Below are 26,145 nucleotides of genomic sequence, written 5' to 3'. Positions count from 1 at the left end.
CTGTTAAGAAGTGACATACATAGCAGCTTTTTCAAGGAACATGTTGGGCTACATAAGATTCCTGAGCCACTCTGCTCACTCCAGTGACCGGACACAAATGCCACTTAAAGCCGCCATGGTGAGCCACATTCACAAACAGCCACCTCATTTGTACCGTAACCCTTGATGACCACGCCTGTTTGGCCATTTAGCATTTTTGGCTTTTCTTATTCCAGTAGTGATAACAGTTCTATTTTTTTATTGACATGGCAAGACAATACACGTGTGAATTGGGTCGTTTTGCAACCCTAAGAGTTCTGTCTTAAGAAGTCCAAACTTGTCGGAGGCTTTTTTTTTGCCTTTTACATGTCGCAGTACTCACCTGTGATGTAGTCCAAGCCTAAGTGAAACCTTTTGATCATTTTTGGTTTAGGGTTCACACCAGCATTTGGAGTTCAGTTTTTGTCCTGTACAAAACAGCTCTGTGCTGTGATGAACATTAACTGTGTCTGGGGTCACATTGACTATAATGAAGTTCATCGGTTTCAGGTGTCCTTCATACAGAATAATGGGACCTATATAGTCCTCCATACAGAGTAATGGGCCCCACATAGTCCTCCATACAGAATAATGGGCCCCACATAGTCCTCCATACAGAATAATGGACCTCACATAGTCCTCCATACAGAATAATGGGCCCCACATAGTCCTCCATGCAGAATTATGGGTCCCACATTGCCCTCCATACAGAATAATGGGCCCCACATAGTCCTCCATGCAGAATAATGGGCCCCACATAGCTCTCCATACAGAATAATGGGCCCCACAAAGTCCTCCATACAGAATAATGGGCCCCACATAGTCCTACATGCAGAATAATGGGCCCCACATAGCTCTCCATACAGAATAATGGGCCCCACATAGTCCTCCATACAGAATAATGGGCCACACATAGTCTTCTATACAGAATAATGGGCCCCACATAGTCCTCCATACAGAATAATGGGCCCCACATAACCCTCCATACAGAATAATGGGCCCCACATAGTCCTCCATAAACAATAATGGGCCACACATAGCCCTCCATGCAGAATAATGGGCCCCACATAGTCCTCCATGCACAATAATGGGCCCCACATAGTCCTCCATGCACAATAATGGGCCCCACATAGTCCTCCATACAGAATAATGGGCCACACATAGTCTTCTATACAGAATAATGGGCCCCACATAGCCCTCCATACAGAATAATGGGCCCCACATAGTCCTCCATACAGAATAATGGGCCCCACATAGAGCTCCATACAGAATAATGGGCCACACATAGCCCTCCATACAGAATAATGGGCCACACATAGTCCTCCATACATAATAATGGGTCCCACATAGCCCTCCATACAGAATAATGGGCCCCACATAGCCCTCCATACAGAATAATGGGCTCCACATAGTCCTCCATACAGAATAATGGGCCCCACATAGTCCTCCATACAGAATAATGGGCCCCACATAGAGCTCCATACAGAATAATGGGCCACACATAGCCCTCCATACAGAATAATGGGCCACACATAGTCCTCCATACAGAATAATGGGTCCCACATAGCCCTCCATACAGAATAATGGGCCCCACATAGTCCTCCATACAGAATAATGGGCTCCACATAGCCCTCCATACAGAATAATGGGCCCCACATAGTCCTCCATACAGAAAAATGGGCCCCACATAGTCCTCCATACAGAATAATGGGCTCCACATAGCCCTCCTTACAGAATAATGGGCCCCACATAGCCCTCCATATAGAATAATGGGCTCCACATAGCCCTCCATACAGAATAATGGGCCCCACATAGTCCTCCATGCACAATAATGGGCCCCACATAGTCCTCCATACAGAATAATGGGCCCCACATAGTCCTCCATACAGAATAATGGGCCCCACATAGTCCTCCATACAGAATAATGGGCCCCACATAGCCCTCCATACAGAATAATGGGCCCCACATAGCCCTCCATACAGAATAATGGGCCCCACATAGTCCTCCATACAGAATAATGGGCCCCACATAGTCCTCCATACAGAATAATGTGCCCCACATAGTCCTCCATAAACAATAATGGGCCCCACGTAGCCCTCCATACAGAATAATGGGCTCCACATAATCCTCCTTACAGAATAATGGGCCCCACATAGCCCTCCTTACAGAATAATGGGCCCCACATAGCCCTCCTTACAGAATAATGGGCTCCACATAGCCCTCCTTAAAGAATAATGGGCCCCACATAGTCCTCCATACAGAATAATGGGCCCCACATAGTCCTCCATACAGAATAATGGGCCCCACATAGCCCTCCTTACAGAATAATGGGCCCCACATAGCCCTCCATATAGAATAATGGGCTCCACATAGCCTTCCATACACAATAATGGGCCCCACATAGCCCTCCATACAGTATAATGGGCCCCACATAGTCCTCCATACAGAATAATGGGCCCCACATAGCCCTCCATACAAAATAATGGGCCCCACATAGTCCTCCATACAGAATAATGGGCCCCACATAGCCCTCCATACAGAATAATAGGCCCCACATAGTCCTCCATACAGAATAATGGGCCCCACATAGTCCTCCATACAGAATAATGGGCCCCACATAGTCCTCCATACAGAATAATGGGCCCCACATAGCCCTCCATACAGAATAATGGGCCCCACATAGCCCTCCATACAGAATAATGGGCCCCACATAGCCCTCCATACAGAATAATGGGCCCCACATAGTCCTCCATACAGAATAATGGGCCCCACATAGTCCTCCATACAGAATAATGGGCCCCACATAGCCCTCCATACAGAATAATGTGCCCCACATAGCCCTCCATACAGAATAATGGGCCCCACATAGTCCTCCATACAGAATAATGTGCCCCACATAGCCCTCCATACAGAATAATGGGCCCCACATAGTCCTCCATACAGAATAATGGGCCACACATAGTCCACCATACAGAATAATGGGCCCCACATAGTCCTCCATACAGAATAATGGGCCCCACATAGCCCTCCATACAGAATAATGGGCCCCACATAGTCCTCCATACAGAATAATGGGCCCCACATAGCCCTCCATACAGAGTAATGGGCCCCACATAGCCCTCCATACAGAATAATGAGCCCCACATAGCCCTCCATACAGAATAATGGGCCCCACATAGTCCTCCATACAGAATAATGGCCCCCACATAGCCCTCCATACAGAATAATGGGCCCCACATAGCCCTCCATACAGAATAATGGGCCCCACATAGCCCTCCATACAGAATAATGGGTGCCTGGGCATCATGAGCCCGGTACTCGTAACTAGTGATGAGCGGGCACTACCATGCTCAGGTGCCCGGTACTCGTAACCAGCAGTCGGATGGGCGCGACTCGTGTACTAAGGGGGGACTCTTGCATATTTTTTGAGGATTTTTTGAAAAAATGCTTGAGTTTCCCATTGACTTCCATTATACTAAAGTTCAGCCCATCCGAGGGTCCGATTGCTTGTTAAGAGCACCCGAGCCCATCGCTCATCACTAGTTACGAGTACCGACCACCTGAGCATGGTAGTGCCCGCTCATCACTAGTTACGAGTACCGAGCACCCGAGCATGGTAGTGCCCGCTCATCACTAGTTACGAGTACCGAGCATGGTAGTGCCCGCTCATCACTAGTTATGAGTACCGACCACCTGAGCATGGTAGTGCCCGCTCATCACTAGTTACGAGTACCGAGCACCCGAGCATGGTAGTGCCCGCTCATCACTAGTTACGAGTACCGACCACCTGAGCATGGTAGTGCCCGCTCATCACTAGTTACGAGTACCGAGCACCCGAGCATGGTAGTGCCCGCTCATCACTAGTTACGAGTACCGAGCACCCGAGCATGGTAGTGACTGCTCATCACTAGTTACGAGTACCGAGCACCCGAGCATGGTAGTGCTCGCTCATCACTAGTTACGAGTACTGAGCCCCCGAGCATGGTAGTGCCCGCTCATCACTAGTTACGAGTACCGAGCACCCGAGCATGGTAGTGCCCGCTCATCACTAGTTACGAGTACAGAGCACCCGAGCATGGTAGTGCCCGCTCATCACTAGTTACGAGTACAGAGCACCCGAGCATGGTAGTGCTCGCTCATCACTAGTTACGAGTATCGAGCACCCGAGCATGGTAGTGCCCACTCATCACTAGTTACGAGTACCGAGCACCCGAGCATGGTAGTGCTCACTCATCACTAGTTACGAGTACCGAGCTCCCGAGCATGGTAGTGCCCTCTCATCACTAGTTATGAGTACTGAGCACCCGAGCATGGTAGTGCTCACTCATCACTAGTTACGAGTACTGAGCACCCAAGCATGGTAGTGCCCGCTCATCACTAGTTACAAGTACTGAGCACCCGAGCATGGTAGTGCCCGCTCATCACTAGTTAGGAGTACTGAGCACCCGAGCATGGTAGTGCTCACTCATCACTAGTTACAAGTACTGAGCACCCGAGCATGGTAGTGCTCACTCATCACTAGTTACGAGTACCGAGCACCCGAGCATGGTAGTGCCCACTCATCACTAGTTACGAGTACCGAGCACCCGAGCATGGTAGTGCCCACTCATCACTAGTTACGAGTACCGAGCACCTGAGCATGGTAGTGCCCGCTCATCACTAGTTACTAGTACAGAGCACCTGAGCATGGTAGTGCCCGCTCATCACTAGTTACTAGTACAGAGCACCTGAGCATGGTAGTGCCCGCTCATCACTAGTTGCGAGTACTGAGCACCCGAGCATGGTAGTGCCCGCTCATCACTAATAATGAGCTTGTACAGAATTGTATAGAATTCTTCATCTTTCCTTCTTGAGAACAGAGATTTTTAATGAGCGGTAAATTGCAAGGTTTGTTGTTTCCAGTTGTGCTCGAGCGCCCTCTAGTGGACTGACTGTGAACTCCTCTGCAAGAAATGAATTCCATCGGGTGCATAATGAATAAAAAAAAACCTTTCCTTTCCCTTCTGTTTTCTTTATTCTCCTGTAACTTTCTTCTATTTGTATTTCATCTTTTCGCAGAATTTAAAGCGAGTTGCTGAGGTTTGGATGGACGAGTACGCGGAGTACATCTACCAGCGGCGTCCAGATTACCGCCACCTGTCACCGGGCGATGTGGCTTCTCAGAAGGAATTACGCGCCAAGCTAAACTGTCAGAATTTCAAGTGGTTCATGAACAAGGTGGCATGGGACTTGCCCAAATTCTACCCTCCGGTGGAGCCTCCTGCCGCTGCCTGGGGAGAGGTAGAGGAGCGTTTACTCAATACTAGGACTGTATCTCTGCTTCTGCCGATGAGGCATCACTATGTCCTTTCTCTCTTTATGCTGCATTGGGGTGTGAATATGTATAATGCCTTAAAGGGGTCCAGTGAATAGGGGTTTGGTCCAGCCACTGGGATCTGCACCAATCGGAAGAAGGGGAATTTTTCTCCCAAAATTAAGCGTCAGGTTGGATACTCGACCACCGCTCCATTCTGTCCCTATAGGCCTGCTGGAAAAACCCAAGTGGTGCGCTCAGCAGCCCTATAGGGAAAGAATTGAGCACGCTAACACCGATCGAGCATGCGCACTTCCACTCCATTCAAGTGGGATAAAACTACCCCACATTCTACCAATCAGTGCGGGTCCCAGATGTCAGCCCCCCACCGATGATCAAGATAACCTAGTTTCATCAGAGAACCCTTACAAGGGGGTTTTGTGGTTTTGATATAAATTCCTGCAGCAAATCCTGACAGTATTCAATGTTCACACTGTCTGGATTCCCCTCAATTGCAGGATCGAGTGGGCGATGACCACCTGTATGTGATCTGCATACTTGTTTTTATCGGCAAATCCCTATAATGGGGTTTTTAGGGCTTGAGATAAATTTCTGCAGTCACCCAATTATTCTGTAGATTAGTGAAGTGTGGCAGTGTGCATTGTTCATACAGTCAGGATTCCCCTCTATTTCCAGATATAGCGTGCTGACTATTTTCTCATCCGCAGATGAGAATATGGTTGGCTCGTGACCACACACGTCATCTGGAAATAGAGGGGATCCTGACTGTGTGTAAAATACACACTGTCAGGATTGACTAATCTGTAGAAATATTGAGTGAGTGCAAATATTCATCTCAAGCCCAGGAAACCTTTTTAAGCCAAGCGTACCCATGGTTTAAATGCGTTATTCCCTTATTCATAAGATTTGATCACTGGGTCTCACAATGGTCTCAAGAATTTGGCTCTGCAACTCTCCGTCTGATTGGAGCAGAGCATTTTTTTTTTCTCAGCGGCTATTTTTCATTTATGGTACCACCTAGTGTCCTATGCAACAGAATGGTAATTTATCCGTAAAAATCGGTTGCTACTAGGATGGTCCAATTTTTTTTGTATTCTCGCACCCATAGACTGGCATTGGCGAGTCTCGTCCGATTTACGCGGCAGCTCTCAGCATGCTGCGAGAAAAGAAAATCCGCCCTGCCTCATTGAATAACATGGGTCAGAGTGCACTCCCTTTCTTCTTGGATTGCACTCGTCCGAGTTATACGCCAGTGTGAGCGAGCCCTGACTGCACTACACCTGATTTAACACTATGGGGGTGGGGTTGATTTGTGTGGTGAGGCCCTTTAATTTCCAATTCTGCATGTACCCTGTTTCCCCCAAAATAAGACCTACCCTAAAAATAAGCCCTAGTAGGATTTTTGGGACTTTTTTTTTTAATAAGCCCTACTCTGTAAATAAGCCCTAGTTGCGTTTCCCAGCCCACACACTCACCAGACCTCCAAACAATCACATTTGGCAAGTGCTAATGGTGGATGGGCTCTCACACAGAGATCTGGTAGACAGTGTATTAAGTTTCCCTCTCTGCCCTCCTGTCGCCCCCTGCTGTACAGATCCGGAACAAGAAGTTCGGCCTATGTATAGATACCAAGCATGGGGCTCTGGGGTCTGAGCTGCGCCTGGACACCTGCATCAAGGGACGCAAGATGGACGCATGGAGCAGCCAGCAGGTAGGTGCCGCCTTCAGTATCCCGTGTGCTCGGAGAGTCCACACCACAGCTATGGGATCAGGACACTGACCCCTTCTGTCCTGCAGATCTTCACCCTGGGATGGAGGGAGGACATCCGTCCCGGAGACCCCCTGCACACAAAGAAGGTTTGTTGTGATGCCGTATCACACACCAGTCCTGTCACCCTCTTCGATTGCCATGGGATGAAGGGGAACCAGCTGTGGAAGTATACCCAGGTGAGCGCCGGGGGTGAGAGGGCTACAGGAATGGAATATGGCCTAATCCCAACCTTATGGATCTCCAAAGATCCTGAGTATAAAGGGCACACAGTTGGGGGAGGGGGGGGAGGATTTACTTTAAAGGATATGAACACATGGGACATTTATTTTGCTTAAATCAATTATTAGGGTCTAAAAAACATTTTTGCTATTGGGATTCACTAAAGGTTTTACACCTGTTGGGTTTTACAGGCTCTTGGTGTCTCAGCACTTTGTTGGCAGCAGAATGAGTTAACTGAAAATCCATCAGTGAGTTCATTCTGAGGGGAGAATTTGTAAATCTATTATCCTTATTTTTTTTTTTTTTTTGCTGACCTCTTCTCTGCTGATTTAGGACTACTATCTACATCATAGGGGACCTGAACTTTGATGTGATCATTAGTGATAAGTGAGCACTACCATGCTCGGGTGCTCAGTACTCGTAACTAGTGATGAGCGGGCACTACCATGCTCGGGTGCTCAGTACTCGTAACTAGTGATGAGCGGGCACTACCATGCTCGGGTGCTCAGTACTCGTAACTAGTGATGAGCGGGCACTACCATGCTCGGGTGCTCAGTACTTGTAACTAGTGATGAGCGGGCACTACCATGCTCGGGTGCTCAGTACTTGTAACTAGTGATGAGCGGGCACTACCATGCTCGGGTGCTCAGTACTTGTAACTAGTGATGAGCGGGCACTACCATGCTCGGGTGCTCAGTACTTGTAACTAGTGATGAGCGGGCACTACCATGCTCGGGTGCTCAGTACTTGTAACTAGTGATGAGCGAGCACTACCATGCTCAGGTGCTCAGTACTTGTAACTAGTGATGAGCGGGCACTACCATGCTCAGGTGCTCAGTACTTGTAACTAGTGATGAGCGGGCACTACCATGCTCAGGTGCTCAGTACTTGTAACTAGTGATGAGCGGGCACTACCATGCTCGGGTGCTCGGTACTTGTAACTAGTGATGAGCGGGCACTACCATGCTCAGGTGCTCTGTACTAGTAACTAGTGATGAGCGGGCACTACCATGCTCGGGTGCTCTGTACTTGTAACTAGTGATGAGTGAGCACTACCATGCTCAGGTGCTCAGTACTTGTAACTAGTGATGAGTGAGCACTACCATGCTCAGGTGCTCAGTACTTGTAACTAGTGATGAGCGAGCACTACCATGCTCAGGTGCTCAGTACTTGTAACTAGTGATGAGCGGGCACTACCATGCTCAGGTGCTCAGTACTTGTAACTAGTGATGAGCGGGCACTACCATGCTCAGGTGCTCTGTACTAGTAACTCGTGATGAGCGGGCACTACCATGCTCGGGTGCTCAGTACTTGTAACTAGTGATGAGCGGGCACTACCATGCTCGGGTGCTCAGTACTTGTAGCTAGTGATGAGTGGGCACTACCATGCTCGGGTGCTCGGTACTTGTAACTAGTGATGACCGGGCAATACCATGCTCGGGTGCTCAGTACTTGTAACTAGTGATGAGCGGGCACTACCATGCTCGGGTGCTCGGTACTTGTAACTAGTGATGAGCGGGCACTACCATGCTCGGGTGCTCAGTACTTGTAACTAGTGATGAGCGGGCACTACCATGCTCGGGTGCTCAGTACTTGTAACTAGTGATGAGCGGGCACTACTATCCTCAGGTGCTCGGTACTCGTAACTAGTGTGAGCGGGCACTACCATGCTCGGGTGCTCGGTACTCGTAACTAGTGATGAGCGGGCACTACCATGCTCGGGTGCTCAGTACTCGTAACTAGTGATGAGCGGGCACTACCATGCTCGGGTGCTTGGTACTCGTAACTAGTGATGAGCGGGCACTACTATGCTCAGGTGCTCGGTACTCGTAACTAGTGTGAGCGGGCACTACCATGCTCAGGTGCTTGGTACTCGTAACTAGTGATGAGCGGGCACTACCATGCTCGGGTGCTTGGTACTCGTAACTAGTGATGAGCGGGCACTACTATGCTCAGGTGCTCGGTACTCGTAACTAGTGTGAGCGGGCACTACCATGCTCAGGTGCTTGGTACTTAGAGCAATTGGATGCTCAGGTTGACGTGAATTGAGCACCCGAGTATAATGAAAGTCAATAGTATTTTTCCGGGAAAGCTTCTGTAAAAATGCTTGAATTTCCCATTGACTTTCATTATACTCAGGTACTCCAGTTGTGCCCATTTGAACGTCCAACTACTGTTTACGAGTACTGAGCACCCGAGCATGGTAGTGCCCGCTCATCACTAGTTACGAGTACTGAGCACCCGAGCATGGTAGTGCCCGCTCATCACTAGTTACGAGTACAGAGCCCCCGAGCATGGTAGTGCCCGCTCATCACTAGTTACGAGTACTGAGCACCCGAGCATGGTAGTGCCCGCTCATCACTAGTTACGAGTACTGAGCACCCGAGCATGGTAGTGCCCGCTCATCACTAGTTACGAGTACTGAGCACCCGAGCATGGTAGTGCTCGCTCATCACTAGTTACGAGTACTGAGCACCCGAGCATGGTAGTGCTCGCTCATCACTAGTTACGAGTACTGAGCCCCCGAGCATGGTAGTGCTCGCTCATCACTAGTTACGAGTACTGAGCACCCGAACATGGTAGTGCCCGCTCATCACTAGTTACGAGTACTGAGCACCCGATCATGGTAGTGCTCACTCATGACTAGATACGAGTACTGAGCACCCGAGCATGGTAGTGCCCGCTCATCACTAGTTACCAGTACTGAGCACCTGAGCATGGTAGTGCACACTCATCACTAGTTACGACTACTGAGCCCCCGAGCATGGTAGTGCTCGCTCATCACTAGTTACGAGTACTGAGCACCCGAACATGGTAGTGCCCGCTCATCACTAGTTACGAGTACTGAGCACCCGATCATGGTAGTGCTCACTCATGACTAGATACGAGTACTGAGCACCCGAGCATGGTAGTGCCCGCTCATCACTAGTTACCAGTACTGAGCACCTGAGCATGGTAGTGCTCGCTCATCACTAGTTACGAGTATTGATCACCTGAGCATGGTAGTGCCTGCTCATCACTAGTTATGAGTACTGAGCACCCGAGCATGGTAGTGCCCACTCATCACTAGTTACGAGTACAGAGCACCTGAGCATGGTAGTGCCCGCTCATCACTAGTTACGAGTACAGAGCACCTGAGCATGGTAGTGCCCGCTCATCACTAGTTACAAGTACCGAACACCCGAGCATGGTAGTGCCCGCTCATCACTAGTTACCAGTACAGAGCACCCGAGCATGGTAGTGCCCGCTCAGCACTAGTTACGAGTACTGAGCACCCGAGCATGGTAGTGCCCACTAATCACTAGTTATGAGTACTGAGCACCTGAGCATGGTAGTGCCCACTCATCACTAGTTACGAGTACAGAGCACCTGAGCATGGTAGTGCCCGCTCATCACTAGTTACGAGTACAGAGCACCTGAGCATGGTAGTGCCCGCTCATCACTAGTTACAAGTACCGAACACCCGAGCATGGTAGTGCCCGCTCATCACTAGTTACCAGTACAGAGCACCCGAGCATGGTAGTGCCCGCTCAGCACTAGTTACGAGTACTGAGCACCCGAGCATGGTAGTGCCCACTAATCACTAGTTATGAGTACTGAGCACCTGAGCATGGTAGTGCCCACTCATCACTAGTTACGAGTACAGAGCACCTGAGCATGGTAGTGCCCGCTCATCACTAGTTACGAGTACAGAGCACCTGAGCATGGTAGTGCCCGCTCATCACTAGTGGTCATAGGAGCTCAGGAAAAGACAGATAAAATAGTTACAAACTCTGTTTAAGGGTCTGTCCGCACTGGGAAATGTAGGTCTCTTAAGAAAATTCCACTTCCTCTGGCAGAATTCCGCACCCGCGACAAAATCCGCACCAAAAACGCACCCAAATCCGCATGCGGTTTTGCCACGGTTTGTTGCGTTTTTGGTGCGGTTTTTCCGCGGATTGGTCTCTGCAGTTTTTTACCATTATCTATGGCAAAAACGCAGGTACCTGTGGGAAAGAAGTGACATGCTAGTTCTTTTTGCTGCAGAAAATCTGCAGGAATTCTGCAGCAAAACCTATAGGGAAAAAACGCAGTGTGCGCACAGCATTTTGGATTTCCCATAGATTTTGCCGGGGAAGGACTGCAGCAAGGTTAGGAACAAAAACCGCACTTTTTCTGTAGCAAAAACCGCGGCAAATCCGTGGCAAAAAATGCAGTGTGCGCACAGGGCCTAAGGCGGATTCTTAGATAATTCATTCTGCATTCAGCAATAAATAAAGCAACACCAATGCTAGAGATTTGTGACCACATCAATGTTGAGCTGAACTTTGATGTGGTCATAAAACAGCAAAGCACAAACACTAACCTCTGATTGTCACACCCGGTCAGCGTAGGGGCAATTATACAAACATTATTTGCCCAAAGGGCAACAAGAGGTACCCTAACTAAAGACCTAATAAAATAAACTTTATTAAATTATATAAATGGACAAGGATTAAAAATGGCAGGTGGGAGGCCAATTCTGTATTAGATGAGTGCGGCCGCGGACCGACACTGCTCTGGATAATTCCTAACCGTAATATGGCTGGCTATCACCTACACTGCCTAACGGCTAATAGCCTCCCCGACATGTTTCGCCATGACTGGCTTCATCAGGGGACTGAGGCTATAAAACAGCAAAGTGAACCTCAGGAGAAGACAGATAAGAGTCACAAACTCACCATTAATCCGCCATAGCAGGCTCAGTGCCCATTGGGCATTATTAGTGTGTTTCCTTCACTATGCGAATACCTTTCCAGGAGGAATAACAGAGGAACAGCACAATGCAGAGTTCAGAGTTACAATATGTGCCCAGGCTAAATTCTCTAATGTATTTTTTTCTATGTCCTAGGACAAGACAATTTATCACCCGACCAGCAACAGCTGCATGGACGCCAGCGGGTCCGACCACAAAATATTCATGAACATCTGCAACCCCAAATCCCTGTCCCAACAATGGACTTTTGAAAAAACCAACGTCACAGTCTTAGAAACCTTCAACCGAGAGCGGGGCCTCTAGCAGCGGAGCCGAGAGCGGGGTCTCTAGCAGCGGAGCCGAGAGCGGGGTCTCTAGCAGCGGGGCCTCTAGCAGCGGGGCCGAGCGGACTATACATATATAAATAGGAATATATATATTTTAAATCTATATTTTTTACTGTTGGGTGAGAAATCATTTTCCTCCCGGGAAGAAGATGTATTATTTTTTTTTCTCATGCATTATTGGGATGGGGATGAAAAAAAAAAATCACTTGGGAAATCCTGAATGTGTAAATGTGTGCTGTTGTATTCTTACATGATGCTGCTAGTGATCACAATGGGGGAATACTGATACAAATCAGCGCAAATTATCATTTCGGGGGACCCCTATTTACCAGTCAGATCCGAGGTCTCTGGGGAGATACGAGTTTTCTTCCTTGGGCACCGACTTGTGAAATGGTGGGCATGCTGGGCTTTGTAGTTTTCCCACGGATGTCAAGCTGGTGATTGCTGATTGCTGAGATTTTATGCTACCTGCGTTATATTTTATATTTGTGTGTAATTCTTCAATTAATTTTTATAAGCAAAATGTACAAACTTTTTGCTGTTTGCAACAAACCAATCAAAGAAATGTAAAATCACTCATCGCAACTAAGATAATAAATGGTTTCCCCACATTCAACAGTCCTTCTGGCTGTTATGACCTGCTATATCTTCAGTACTTAGCAGTGTCCTGGCTGTTATGACCTGCTATATCTTCAGTACTTAGTAGAGTTATGCTGGCTGTTATGACCTGCTATATCTTCAGTACGTAGTAGAGCCCTTCTGGCTGTTATGACCTGCTATATCTTCAGTACTTAGTAGAACCCTTCCGGCTGTTATGACCTGCTATATCTTCAGTACTTAGTAGAGCCCTTCTGGCTGTTATGACCCGCTATATCTTCAGTATTTAGTAGAGTCCTGGCTGTTATGACCTGCTATATATTCAGTAAATACTAGTGTCCTGGCTGTTATGACCTGCTATATTTTCAGTACTTAGTAGAGCTCTACTGGCTGTTTTGACCCGCTATATCTTCAGTACTTAGTAGAGTCCTTCTGGCTGTTATGACCTGCTATATTTTCAGTACTTAGTAGAGCTCCACTGGCTGTTTTGACCCGCTATATCTTCAGTACTTAGTAGAGCCCTTCTGGCTGTTATGACCTGTTATATCTTCAGTACTTAGTAGTGTCCTGGCTGTTATGACCTTGCTATGTTTTCAGTACTTAGTAAATTCCATCTGGCTGTTATGACCTGCTATAAATATGATACATAGCCTGGCATCAGTGTTCCTGAGACATCCTTCACCCAGTCCTTTTGGGCAATGGCCTCCAGGTCACTAATATTCTTGATTTTTCTGTTGCACCTGTCTTCTTCACATCTCATCAAAGATTTTGAGGAGCAAATTAGGTAATGGTCACCCCAAGTGACTGTTCCCAGAGATACAACAAGAAGCAGAGTTTGCAATTTCACCGTTACAGGAACACCAGTTACACTACCTGATAAAAGAAGAAGCTGGTGTCTGGTATGCATCAGGTTACAACAGCCAAAGGGTCTCTACTATTCTCATTAAAGGGGTGAACAAGTCAGAGACTGCAGTAGTCGGTAAAAGTGCCAAATTGTGGAGCATTTGGGGGAAAGCATGTTATATCAGTTGTATTCAGACATTTAATAATCAAATCTGCAGCAGGTTATAACAGCCAGAGGGGCTCTACTATTTTTGTAATGAGGTAAACAATTCAGAGACTGCAGTAGTCTGTAAAAGTGCCATTTTGTGGTGAATTTGGGGAAAAGAATTGGCATTTTGGGTTGAATTTGGTTGTGTTCAGACATTTACTAATGATCAAGTCTGCAGCAGGTTATAACAGCCAGAGGGGTTCTACTATTTTCATGATGGCCATGAACAATTCAGAGACTGAAATAGTCAGTAAAAGTGGTATTTTATGGTGAATTTGGGGAAAGAACATATTATATCAGTTGTGTTCAGATATCTACTAACCATCAATTTTGCAGCAGGTTATAACAGCCAGAGGAGCTTTACTATTTTCATGTAGGGAGTGAAGAATTCAGAGGCTGCAGTAGTCAATAAAAGTGACATTTTGTGGTGAATTTGGGGAAAGCACTTTATATCAGTTGTGTTCAGACATTTACTACCCATCAAATCTGCAGCAGGTTATAACAGCCAGAGGGGCTGTACTATTTTCATGAAGGGGGTGAGCAATTCAGACTTCAGTAGTCAATAAAAATGGCATTTTGTGGTGAATTTGGGGGAAAGCACATGTTATCAATTCTGTTCACATATTTACTTATCAAATCTGCAGCAGGTTATAACAGCCAGAAGGGCTCTACTATTTTCATGAAAGGGTTGAACAATTCAGAGACTGAAAGTCACTAAAAGTGGCATCTTCTTGTGAATTTGGGGAAAGCACGTTATGCCAGTTCTGTTCAGACATTTACTAATCATCAAATCTGCAGCAGGTTATAACAGCCAGAGGGGCTCTACTATTTTCATGAAGGGGGTGAACAATTCAGTTGTGTTCAAACATTTACATTAGTTCATTGCAAACAGCGGAAACCTAATTTTCATAAAGAGTGACTCATTTTGATACTGTTTATGTCCTTCCAACCCAAAAGCTAAAACGTCAGGTTTGATTAGAGTTTATTTACAGAGTAGATGTTGTTCCGGGTGATTCAGATGAAGTGCGGTGGGTATAAAATATCTGCAATGATGTCTCATGGAGAGAATCGGTGATCCTGCCCTCCTGTCTCTCTGTAGAACACATCATACAGCAGTACTAAGCAGTGCAGCTGTGAATCCAGCACTAGGGTGAGATAAAACACTTACTAGAAAGCAGCCCCATCTCTGTGTCTCTCTGCAGCTTTTCCGTATTTGCTTCTGAACGGTCATCTGTACGGATATAGAGGGACCCCGTTACGATCATCTCTCTACAGAGTTAAAGGCTGAAAGTGTGCCCAAGTCTGTAAGAGATCCCCTTTAAATGCAGCATCATTAGAATAACCAGCTTGTAAACTTCGGGGAAGAGCAAATAGCTAAACTTGAACTATTACTAGTGCCTTGCAGGACAAGAAGAAAGCGGCCTGAGCTGGAACGTGGCGACTGTGCAATGTGTTTCCTCACCTTTTACCTCTCTGTACCCACAAGCCATTTGTATGAGTGAGACTTTCTGACCATTGAGTGAGTGCGGCGTTGTATGTGCACCTCTGAGCAATGGCCCCTGTGCGACCGACAAAAGGGGCTGCGACAGCTTTACACCCCATGCAGTATCTGATGCAGTAATGTGGGGGGGTTAGATTTTTTTTTATTATTTTTTTTTTTATTAATTTACATTAAAGGATTTTCCCGGGGGAGTGGGAATTATTTAGATATTTTGCAAATTCAAAGAAATTACTAATGTATTTTAATTGTAAAATCTGCATCACTGTTCCAATCTCAGACCCACTCTTGTGGTTCCGGCAGCTCCATTTCCTCATCTGTTTCGACACAGATTTCCTCCTCTTCTCTGTATGTTAGTCCCAGATGAAGGGGGCTGGCTGTGGTCCCCCGATGAATGGGGCTGGCTATGGTGTCTGGTGTCTAACTACAGGCCCTGGTATCAGTCTATAGCCTTCGGTATCTGGCTACAGCCCCCAGTGGCTGGCATCTGCCTACAGTCCCTAGTGTCTGGCTATGGCCCCCGGTGGCTAGCGTCTGCCTACAGTCCCTAGTGTCTGGCGTCTGGCTATGGCCCCCGGTGGCTAGCGTCTGCCTACAGTCCCTAGTGTCTGGCTATGGCCCCCGGTGGCCAGAGTCTTGCGGCTGGCTGTGGCCCCCGGTGTCTGGCGTCTGCCTACTGTCTAGTGTCTGGCGTCTGCCTACAGTCCCTAGTGTCTGGCGTCTGGCTATGGCCCCCGGTGTCTGGCTTCTGGCTGCGGGCCCCGGTGTCTGGCTTCTGGCTGCGGCCCCTGGTGGCCAGCGTCTGGCTGCGGCCCCCGGTAGCCAGCGTCTGGCTGCGGCCCCTGGAGTCTGGCGGCTGGCTGCGGCCCCCGGTGGCCAGCGTCTGGCTGCAGCCCCTGGAGTCTGGCGGCTGGCTGCAGCCCCTGGAGTCTGGCGGCTGGCTGCGGCCCCCGGTGGCCAGCGTCTGGTTCGTCCCCTGGAGTCTGGCGGCTGGCTGCGGCCCCCGGTGGCCAGCGTCTGGCTGCAGCCCCTGGAGTATGGCGGCTGGCTGCGGCCCCCGGTGGCCAGCGTCTGGTTCGGCCCCTGGAGTCTGGCGGCTGGCTGCGGCCCCCGGTGTCGGGCTTCTGACTGCGGCCCCCGGTGGCCAGCGTCCGGCTGCAACCCCTGGAGTCTGGCGGCTGGCTGTGGCCCCTGGTGTCAAGGGGCTGGCTAAGAGGCTCATATCATTAGCTAAGCCAGACCCCTTATCTGTGTAAAGGCCCTATATGATTGAGAAGGGGGCTGTCTTTGTGAATGATCTGAGCCTGACACTAGCCCCCTTCATCCAAGTCACTAAACCACAGAGGTCATTTTTGATAAAAATAATTTGCCAATCACATAAGAGGGCGCGGCCGAGGAGATCAGGATTATGGCCAATGGCGCCACTGACAGAGTGATTTATCTCAGAAGGTAATGGAGACCATTCATCTCAATAGGAGTTGTAGAACTGGACAAAGAAAAAAACTATTTTAAAAGATACCTCAAACTTTGCAGACAGACTAGATTCTTCAGCATGGAGGGACACAGCTTAGAGCAGAGTGTACGGCCGGTATACAGATATGCTGGGTTAACGGTTGCTTTAGGGACATGATAATGGTTATGTCTGGCACCGCAGCTCAGTCCGATTGACCTGTTGCCTACAGATAACTTTGACATGGAAGTAATGATTCTTAGATATGTTAGTGGTTACCTGTAGTTAATACACTTGCAGTGAGTTTCGGTATGCAATCTTCATTCATTTTCAGATCCTCTAATATGCAGTTTGTAGCCTGTGCAAGGTTCAGATGTTTCTCTTGCGGGAGCATCTCTTCCAGTAATATAGGCTGGATATGAGCTTGTAGGACCCTCTGATATGCAGTTTGTAGCCTGTTCCAAGCTTCAGATATTTCTTTTGTGGGAGCATCTCTCCCAGGAATATAGGCTGGATATGAGCTTTTCAGACCCTCTGATATGCAATTCAGAGTTTCAGATATTTCTTTTCTGGGAGCGGCTCTCCCATTAATACAGGCTGGATATGAGCTTTTCAGACCCTCTGATATGCAGTTTGTAGCCTATTCCAAGTTTCAGATATATCTCTTGTGGGAGCGACTCTCCTAGTAATATAGGCTGGACATAAGCTGTGTGTGTATCCAGGGTGCGTTCGTGTATCTGCACAGCTCGAGAGCTGCACCTATTTTCTTTCAATGTGCTTTATTCCATGTCTGTAGTCAGTTTTCTCTGCCCTCTTTGAGACTTTCTCCCTTCTCCACATTGTAGGATCTGTGTACAACCTCCTCTCGCTGTTTGATGTTATCTACATGTCTATGAAACATGGTCTAAAAATACTCAATTCACAGGAAAATTCTATCTTCAGTGAGTGCAGACTTTCCCATTGCTGAGATGGCAGTTGGTGCACGGAAGTTTTATGGACAACTCCCAAGCTCCTCCTCCCTCCATAGAATCTTACAAGCAGCAATTGTAATCTCTTATCTTACCCATTCAAAAATCTGTCTTCACTGAATACAGATTTTACCTGTGAATTGAAAACTTTGAGACTGAATAAGGTCCAGGAGGACAAAGGAATACATGTCACAATGCTTCTTATCTTACTATTAATTTATGAAATATAATTTAAAAAGAATAATACTCTTTAAAATGGGCTGAGCTGCAATACCAGACACAACCTGCGTATAAACGTGGCGCTGTTTTCTAATTTTGCACAACCCCTTTAACACTCCATTGCCCTGATAGGTCATTTTATTCCTGTAGCTATCGGCCATTACAGATGAGTAGTGTATACCACGTCCCTCTGGGGTTCCGGTCAGTATAGCTCACGTTCGGCTTGTGTGGGTGGAACGCTGTGTTACCGTGTAATCTACGACCTACCTCTGCCTCCAGGACTCAGCGGCACAACTCCATGTTGTATGTTTTTTTTTTTTTCCTAGGTTGTTTATATGTATAGTCAGTGTTTCTGTATTTTACTACATTTTATACAGATTATATACGGTATACCGTCGATCGCTCTATAACCAGTAATTTGGGGAGGGGGTCTACACTGCAACTGAAAAATTGCATGAGACCCGCTAGCAATTTTTATTATTCCCTATGAAGTAAAAAAAAAAAATAATTGCATGGTGATCTACACTCAAGATGGTAGTCACCACTAACCAAGACGGTCTCTGACTACTCTACACTTCCCGTCTTTATGGCTTCACTCCCCCATTGTGGTCAGTTGTAGACTGTGGTAATCCCCTGCTGGGTGTCCTGATATAAGGGACTTGGCTCCAGTGGTTGGGCCGAGCCAGACCATGGTTCATGGACGTGTGATACCAGCCATAACCTCAAAGATGCGGGACCATTAAGCCCAAGTTGATCATATATATTACATACGTTGAAACCCACATCTTGAGAATGGAGCCCCATCATGTTCCACTGGGAAAGGTGAATCAAGCTTTGACGTTGTCAAACAACCCCCTTTGTTCACATCATCCCATCAGACATGACGTATATTCTTTGACTATGGCCATAGAAAAGCCCTTAAAGGGCACCTGTCTAAATTATATTTCACCAAAATAGTGAACTGTTCGCATATGTCTTGACACAATAATAAAGATACCTGTTTTGTAGGCATTTGATGTGCCATTGGTGAGATATTACGTTGTCAGACAACCCCCTTTGTTCACATCCAATCAGACATGACACATATTGTTTGACTATGGCCATCGAAATACATTTTACCAAACTAGTGATATTGTGGCATATGTCTTAGCGTAACAATAAAATTATACCAGTCTTGTAAGCATCCAGCGCTGAGAAATCAAGCTTTGACATTGTCAAACAATCCCTTTGTTCACATCCCATCAGACATGACGTATATTCTTTGACTATGGCCATCAAAAAGCCCTTAAAGGGAACCTGTCTAAATAATTACATTTTACCAAACTAGTGATCTGTTGGCATATGTCTTGGCACAACAATAAAAAGATACCTGTCTTGTAGGCATTTGATGTGCCAGTGGTGAGAAATTACGTTGTCAGGCAACCCCCTTTTTTCACCTCTAATCCGACATGATGTATATTCTTTGACTATGGCCATCGAAATACATTTTACCAAACTAGTGATATTGTGGCATATGTCTTAGCAAACAATAAAAGGACACCTGTCTTGTAGACATTTGATGTGCCAGCACTGCGAAATCAAGCTTTGACGTTGTCAAACAATCCCTTTGTTCACATCCCATCAGACATGACGTATATTCTTTGACTATGGCCATCGAAAAGCCCTTAAAGGAACCTGTCTAAATAATTACATTTTACCAAACTAGTGATCTGTTGGCATATGTCTTGGCACAACAATAAAAAGATACCTGTCTTGTAGGCATATGATGTGCCAGCGGTGAGAAATGACGTTGTCAGGCAACCCCCTTTGTTCACATGCAATCAGACATGACACATATTCTTTGACTATGGCCATCGAAAAACCCTTAAAGGGAACCTGTCTAAATAATTACATTTTACCAAACTAGTGATATTGTGGTATATGTCTTAGCATAACAATAAAATACCTGTCTTGTAAGCATCCGATGTGCCAGCGCTGAGAAATCAGACTTTGACGTTGTCAGACAACCCCCTTTGTTCACATCCAATCAGACATGACATATATTCTTTCACTATGGCCATCGAAAAACCCTTAAAGGGAACCCGTCTAAATAATTAAATTTTAGTAAATTAGTGATCTGATGGCATATGTCTTAGCGTAACAATAAAATAGTATCAGTCTTGTAGTCATAATTAACCAGGAGGTGTATTGGGGGGGGTGACCATGCACCACGCCCCCATTGCACTTCCAGGCTAATTTGCATGTTGCTTCAAAGCTTGATTTCTCCGTGCTGGCACATTGGATACCTACAAGACTGGTATCTTTACTGTACAGCTGTACAATTAGTAAAATCCTTTCTTTTTAAAATGATTAATTACCGTGATGTTTTGCAGGTAAAACTGCGGTAATGCCGGTATAATTTTTAGACTGAATACCTCTCTTTGCCCAATTAATGTGGCTGTGGTTTTAGCTGCACGTGGCACTACAATGTGGAAATATGTCCCGTTACATACAGCAATGGTTATTTTTAAGCTTGAAACTTTAGCATTAGCTCTATAGATCATCTTTATTATTTTTTTTATGCCCCTTTTTTGTTGTTTTCACTTATTTTTTAGCTTGTTTTTAGCATTAGCTCTATAGATCATCTTTATTTTATTTTTTTATGTCCCTTTTTACTGTTTCCACTTATTTTTGAGCTTATTTTCAGCATTAGATCTATAGATCATCTTTATTTTATTTTTGTATGCCCCTTTTTGCTGTTTTCATTTATTTTTGAGCTTATTTTCAGCATTAGATCTATAGATCATTATTTTATTTTTTTTATTCCCCTTTTTGTTGTTTTCACTTATTTTTGAGCTTGTTTTTAGCATTAGATCTATAGATCATCTTTATTTTTTTTTATGCCCCTTTTTGTTGTTTTCACTTATTTTTGAGCTTATTTTCAGCATTAGAGCTATAGATCATCTTTATTTTATTTTTTTATGCCCCTTTTTGTTGTTTTCACTTATTTTTGAGCTTATTTTCAGCATTAGAGCTATAGATCATCTATATTTTATTTTTTTATGCCCCTTTTTGTTTTCACTTATTTTTGAGCTTATTTTCAGCATTAGATCTATAGATCATCATTATTTTATTTTTGTATGCCCCTTTTTGCCGTTTTCACTTATTTTTAAGCCTGTTTTTAGCATTAGATCTATAGATCATCTTTATTTTATTTTTTTTATGCCCCTTTTTGCTGTTTTCATGTATTTTTTAATTTGTTTTTCACTCTACCTACTATAGATAAAATTTTGACAGATCTGCGATTCTTCCTCCATAGTTACAATTGGATAATTTTTGGACAATTGGTAATTTTTAGTCAGACTTAAAATTGAAATTATAGGCCAACTTTTTTGAAAAAAAAATTCGAAATCACAAGAAGGGTATTATTGGGCTATTTTTTTTTTGTTCTTTTCATTGATGGAACCTGCCAAAAGTGAGTTTGTAAATATCAGAACTAAATGATCTTGTACAAGAAAGACATATAGGAAAAGATGAGATGATGATCGTTATGCATGAGTGTATGAGATCTCACCACCATGGGGAAGGGGTGTCAAAGGAGAGGCCATCCTATGGCCACCATGCAGGTGACCTTGAAATGTATGTATAAAATGCTCCTGTATCGTTGTCATCCGTTATTATGGACGGTGTATTGTATCCTATGCCAAAAATCCCAGGTTGTCTCCGTGATGGACGCCTCTCGGCTGCGAAGTCTTAACGTTTTGCCGTCCAATAGTGTAAACTGTCTTTGACCATCGTATTTCTAGTTTGGGTCTCTTGTGGCGCGGAGGTGGAGCCGCTGGTGGCCCGAATCCTTTAAGTGGCCCATAAAACGGGGTCCCATAATTGCTCTAATTCTAGGAACTTTTAATCAATGGGGGGATCGGGCGATTCTAGCACTTTAACCTTAGTGGCTTGGATAATCCTTGATGATTTTTTCTGACATTGCATTGCTAGGTTTTTAAAAAAAAAGGCTGAAAGAAAAAACTTATTTTGTAATGTATTTAAATTAAATAAATTTTTCAAAGATTTCTTAACGTGTGTTGTGTTATTGAGGTGGAAACCGGATTTTTTTATACATATGCACACTACAGTTTCAAAGTTTAGGGTCACTTAAATATTTCCTTATTTTTGAAAGACAAGCACATTTTTTTCAGTGAAGCTAACATTAAATTAAACAGAAATACACACTATACATTGTTAATGTGGTAAATGACTGTTCTAGCTGCAAACGTCTGGCTTTTAATGCAATATCTACATAGGTGTATAGAGGCCCATTTCCAATAACTACCACTCCAGTGTTCTAATGGTACATTGGGTTTGCTAACTGTGTTAGAAGGCTAATGCATGTTTAGAAATCCCTTGAAAACCCTTGTGCAAGTATGTTAGCACAGCTGAAAACAGTTTTGCTGATTAGAGAAGCTATAAAACGGACCTTCCTTTGAGCTAGTTGAGAATCTGGAGCATTACATTTGTTAGTTCCATTAAACTCTCAAAATACCCAGAAAAAGAGAACTTTCATGTGAAACTCGACAGTCTATTCTTCTTCTTAGAAATAAAAGATATTCCATGCGAGAAATTGCCAAGAAACTGAAGATTTCCTACAACTGTGTACTACTCCCTTCAGAGGAGAGCACAAACAGGCTCTAACCAGAGTAAAAAAAATAAATCTTTTTATATAGCGCTAACCTATTCCGCAGCGCTTTACATACATCAGGAACACTGTCCCCATCGGGGCTCACAATCTAAGGTCCCTATCTGTATGTTTTTGTAATGTGGGAGGAAACCGGAGAACCCGGAGGAAACCCACGCAAACACAGGGAGAACATGCAAACTCCTTGCAGATGGTGTCCTTGGTGGGATTCGAACCCAGGACCCCAGCGCTGCAAGACTGCAGTGCTAACCACTGAGCCACCGTGCCGCTCATAAAGTAGAGTAGAAAGAGAAATGGGAGGCCACGCTGCACAACTGAGCAACAAGACAAGTGCATTAGAATCTCTAGTTTGAGAAATCGACACCTCACAGGACCTCAACTGGCAGCTTCATTAAATAGTACCCGCAAAACGCCAGTGTCAACATCTATAGTGAAGAGGCGACTCCGGGATGCTGGTCTTCGGGGCAGAGTGGCAAAGGAAAAGCCATATCAGACTGGCTAATAAAAGAAAAAGATTAATATGGGCAAAAGAACAGACATTGGACAAACGAAGATTGGTAAAAAAAGTGTTATGGACAGACGAATCAAAGTTTTAGGTGTTTGGATCACACAGAAGAACATTTGTGAGACGCACAACAACTGAAAAGATGCTGGAAGAGTGCCTGACGCCATCTGTCAAGCATGGTGGAGGTAATGTGATGGTCTGGGGTTGCTTTGGCGTTGGTACTGTGGGAGATTTGTACAAAGTAAAAGGGATTTTGAATAAGGAAGGCTTTCACTCCATTTTGTAACACCACACCATACCATGCCATGCCATACCATACCATACCCTACCCTGTGGACAGCACTTGATTGGAGCCAATTTCATCCTACAACAGGACAATGACCCAAAGCACACCTCCAAATTATGCATGAGCTATTTAGGGAAGAAGCAGGAGCTGGTATTCTATCTGTAATGGAGTGGCCAGCCCAGTCACCAGATCTCAACCCTATTGAGCTGTTGTGGGAGCAGCTTGACCGTAAGGTGCAAAAAGTGCCCATCAAGCCAATCCAACTTGTGGGAGGGGGAAGCATGGGGCGAAATATCTCCAGATTACCTCCGCAAATTAACAGCCAGAATGCCAAAGGTCTGCAAAGCTGGAATTGCTGCAAAGGAGCATGACGTATCTATAGGGATAAGCGGGTCTCCAATGACAAACTTCCCCTTACCACTATACTTAAAAATAACGACACAGACTACGACTTTATTGCCGAATGGCCAAAGCTTTATTAAACCGTATATATGTACCAAACTCTTGGCTCAACATGCCACCCCATTAACAACTGAACCTGTACATATATACATATTATCCACAAAATGACACCTGATAGGTCCATCCGAGAGGGCAACCATCATTCCTATCCCCCAGCCGTAACCTCCAACCGGCCCAGGGGACCACCTCGGCCGTGACCAACCGACCCGAGGTGTGGGGTAATTAACGTTCCATCGTTAATTACCCCTCCCCAGAACCTGCAGGACCTCCGCCCACAAGTTCCCATCCAAATCGAAGCCACTCTCCCTGAGTGGCTTCATACCAACCAACCTACGGTCGGTACACCAAACCTCTATGAACGGACCTATCACCCCGCCACAGACCGGCCAAGTGACCCCTTACTTGGCCCGGGCCCTCCACACCCCCAATGCTTGTTCCAATCCATCCCTCAAACCCAACATCCACAAATCCAAACCTATATCCGTGAGATGGACCCCATCTCGCCTCAAATACTGCTCGGTGGACTCCTCCAACTCCCTATGACGAACCACCAAACCTCCGTTCCGCGCTACGAACCTGCCAATCGCTCGATTCAATTTTACCTGGGCCCTGTTGATCCGATCCACCGACCTCGCGAAACGCCACTGCATCCGGGCTATGATATCAGACCACACAATCACGATGCCAGGGAACGCCCTCCACAAATGAAGCAAGTCCAACTTAATATCCCTTTTTAATTCTCTCGCCGCCCTCACTCCAAGGTCATTCCCCCCCACATGCAGAATTAGAACATCAGGTTCCCGGTCAATACGGCTATAATACGCCACTTCAGGGCAAACTCTACCCCAAGTCATGCCCCGGATTCCGAGGCATTTCACACGGGCTTCCGACATCGCCACTCCGAGCTGCCGACCGTCCCGACGAACATACGCCCGCAAAGCTCCCCAAAACACAAAGGAGTGCCCGAGAATCCACACGAGGCATGGACCTACAAAATATAAAGACCATGAATACAACAACAATTGCACAAGAAAAAACTGCCCACCAAACACTAACTCAATCAAGTAACCCTGTCACCAACCATCACCTAACCAGGTGTGGTCTAATATACAAACGAAACCTGGAAGATTCCCATCTCCTAATCCGCCGGATCCAATCCTCACTCAGCCCCCACCTAGCCGCTTCGGTCGCTGCCCCAATTCTAAAGGAGTGGGACCCGTAATCCCTTGGTTCCTCCCCCGCCCGTACTAAAGCCAACTTCAGCACTGCGATAAACTGGAATCGCGATAAAGCGGATCCATCCACATTCCTAAGGAAAACACCGGGGTAGCCACCCCGCACCTTCAAAAACTCCGTCACCTGAACCACTGGGCATAGGTGACGCCCTGGCAATTCAAACAATACCACCAGACGTCCGCAACCTATTTGATCCGTCTTTGAAAACCGCAGCTGGCACTCAACTCTATCCCTCCCAAGCATAACATCCTCCAACAACAGTCCGCCTACTGCATGCCTGGCCGGGCTAACCAATTCTCCGATGCGAAAAGCCCCAAAAAATGCCAATACAAAGGCAACCGTAAACAAGGCTCGTTCATAAGCGGACGAGCATTTATCCCCCAAACACCCCACCAAACGAACCAACAAAGGAAACGCTATTGGCCGTCTCCTGTCTCGCGACCGCGCCCCCTTCCGAAAGCCCTTCATCGCCTGCCACACCAGAAAATCCTTCGTCGCGTCCCGAACCCCTTGCAGTTTAAACAAGAAGGCCAACGCCGCCAACTTGTAACCTATCACCGAAACAGACCGACCTGCTGAAAAATCCCTGCTAATCAATGTCAAAACCCCCAGCACTCGGCCTGTATAACCAGGCTCCATAAAATCCACTTTCTCCAATTCCTCCCATTCCTGCCACACAGCCTGGTATCGGCACCAAGTAGCCTCAGCCACCGATCTCCTGATTCCCTCAAATGCTACACCGACGCCAGGTCCCAAAGCCATGCCGGGCATAGTTCTCCATCCTCGTCCGCTCCTGGCACCAGTCTCCTGAACCTGTG

At 46.2% G+C, this 26,145-nt stretch overlaps 1 protein-coding gene across 1 annotated transcript in view; it reads left to right on the top strand.

Moving 5' to 3' along the window:
• Positions 1-22,221, top strand: part of GALNT10 (polypeptide N-acetylgalactosaminyltransferase 10) — a 184,692-nt gene extending 162,471 nt beyond the window's left edge. The window contains exons 9-12 of the mRNA XM_075344314.1: positions 5,077-5,298; positions 6,927-7,043; positions 7,130-7,279; positions 12,193-22,221. Coding sequence (XP_075200429.1) covers positions 5,077-5,298; positions 6,927-7,043; positions 7,130-7,279; positions 12,193-12,360 — 657 coding nt within the window. The 3' untranslated portion in view covers positions 12,361-22,221. The remainder of the gene's footprint in view (positions 1-5,076; positions 5,299-6,926; positions 7,044-7,129; positions 7,280-12,192) is intronic.
• The last annotated feature ends 3,924 nt before the right edge of the window (positions 22,222-26,145 follow it).

Source organism: Anomaloglossus baeobatrachus, chromosome 4 (assembly GCF_048569485.1).
Source record: "Anomaloglossus baeobatrachus isolate aAnoBae1 chromosome 4, aAnoBae1.hap1, whole genome shotgun sequence".
NCBI classification, from domain to species: Eukaryota; Metazoa; Chordata; class Amphibia; order Anura; family Aromobatidae; genus Anomaloglossus; species Anomaloglossus baeobatrachus.
This window is presented reverse-complemented; position numbering and strand designations above follow the sequence as displayed.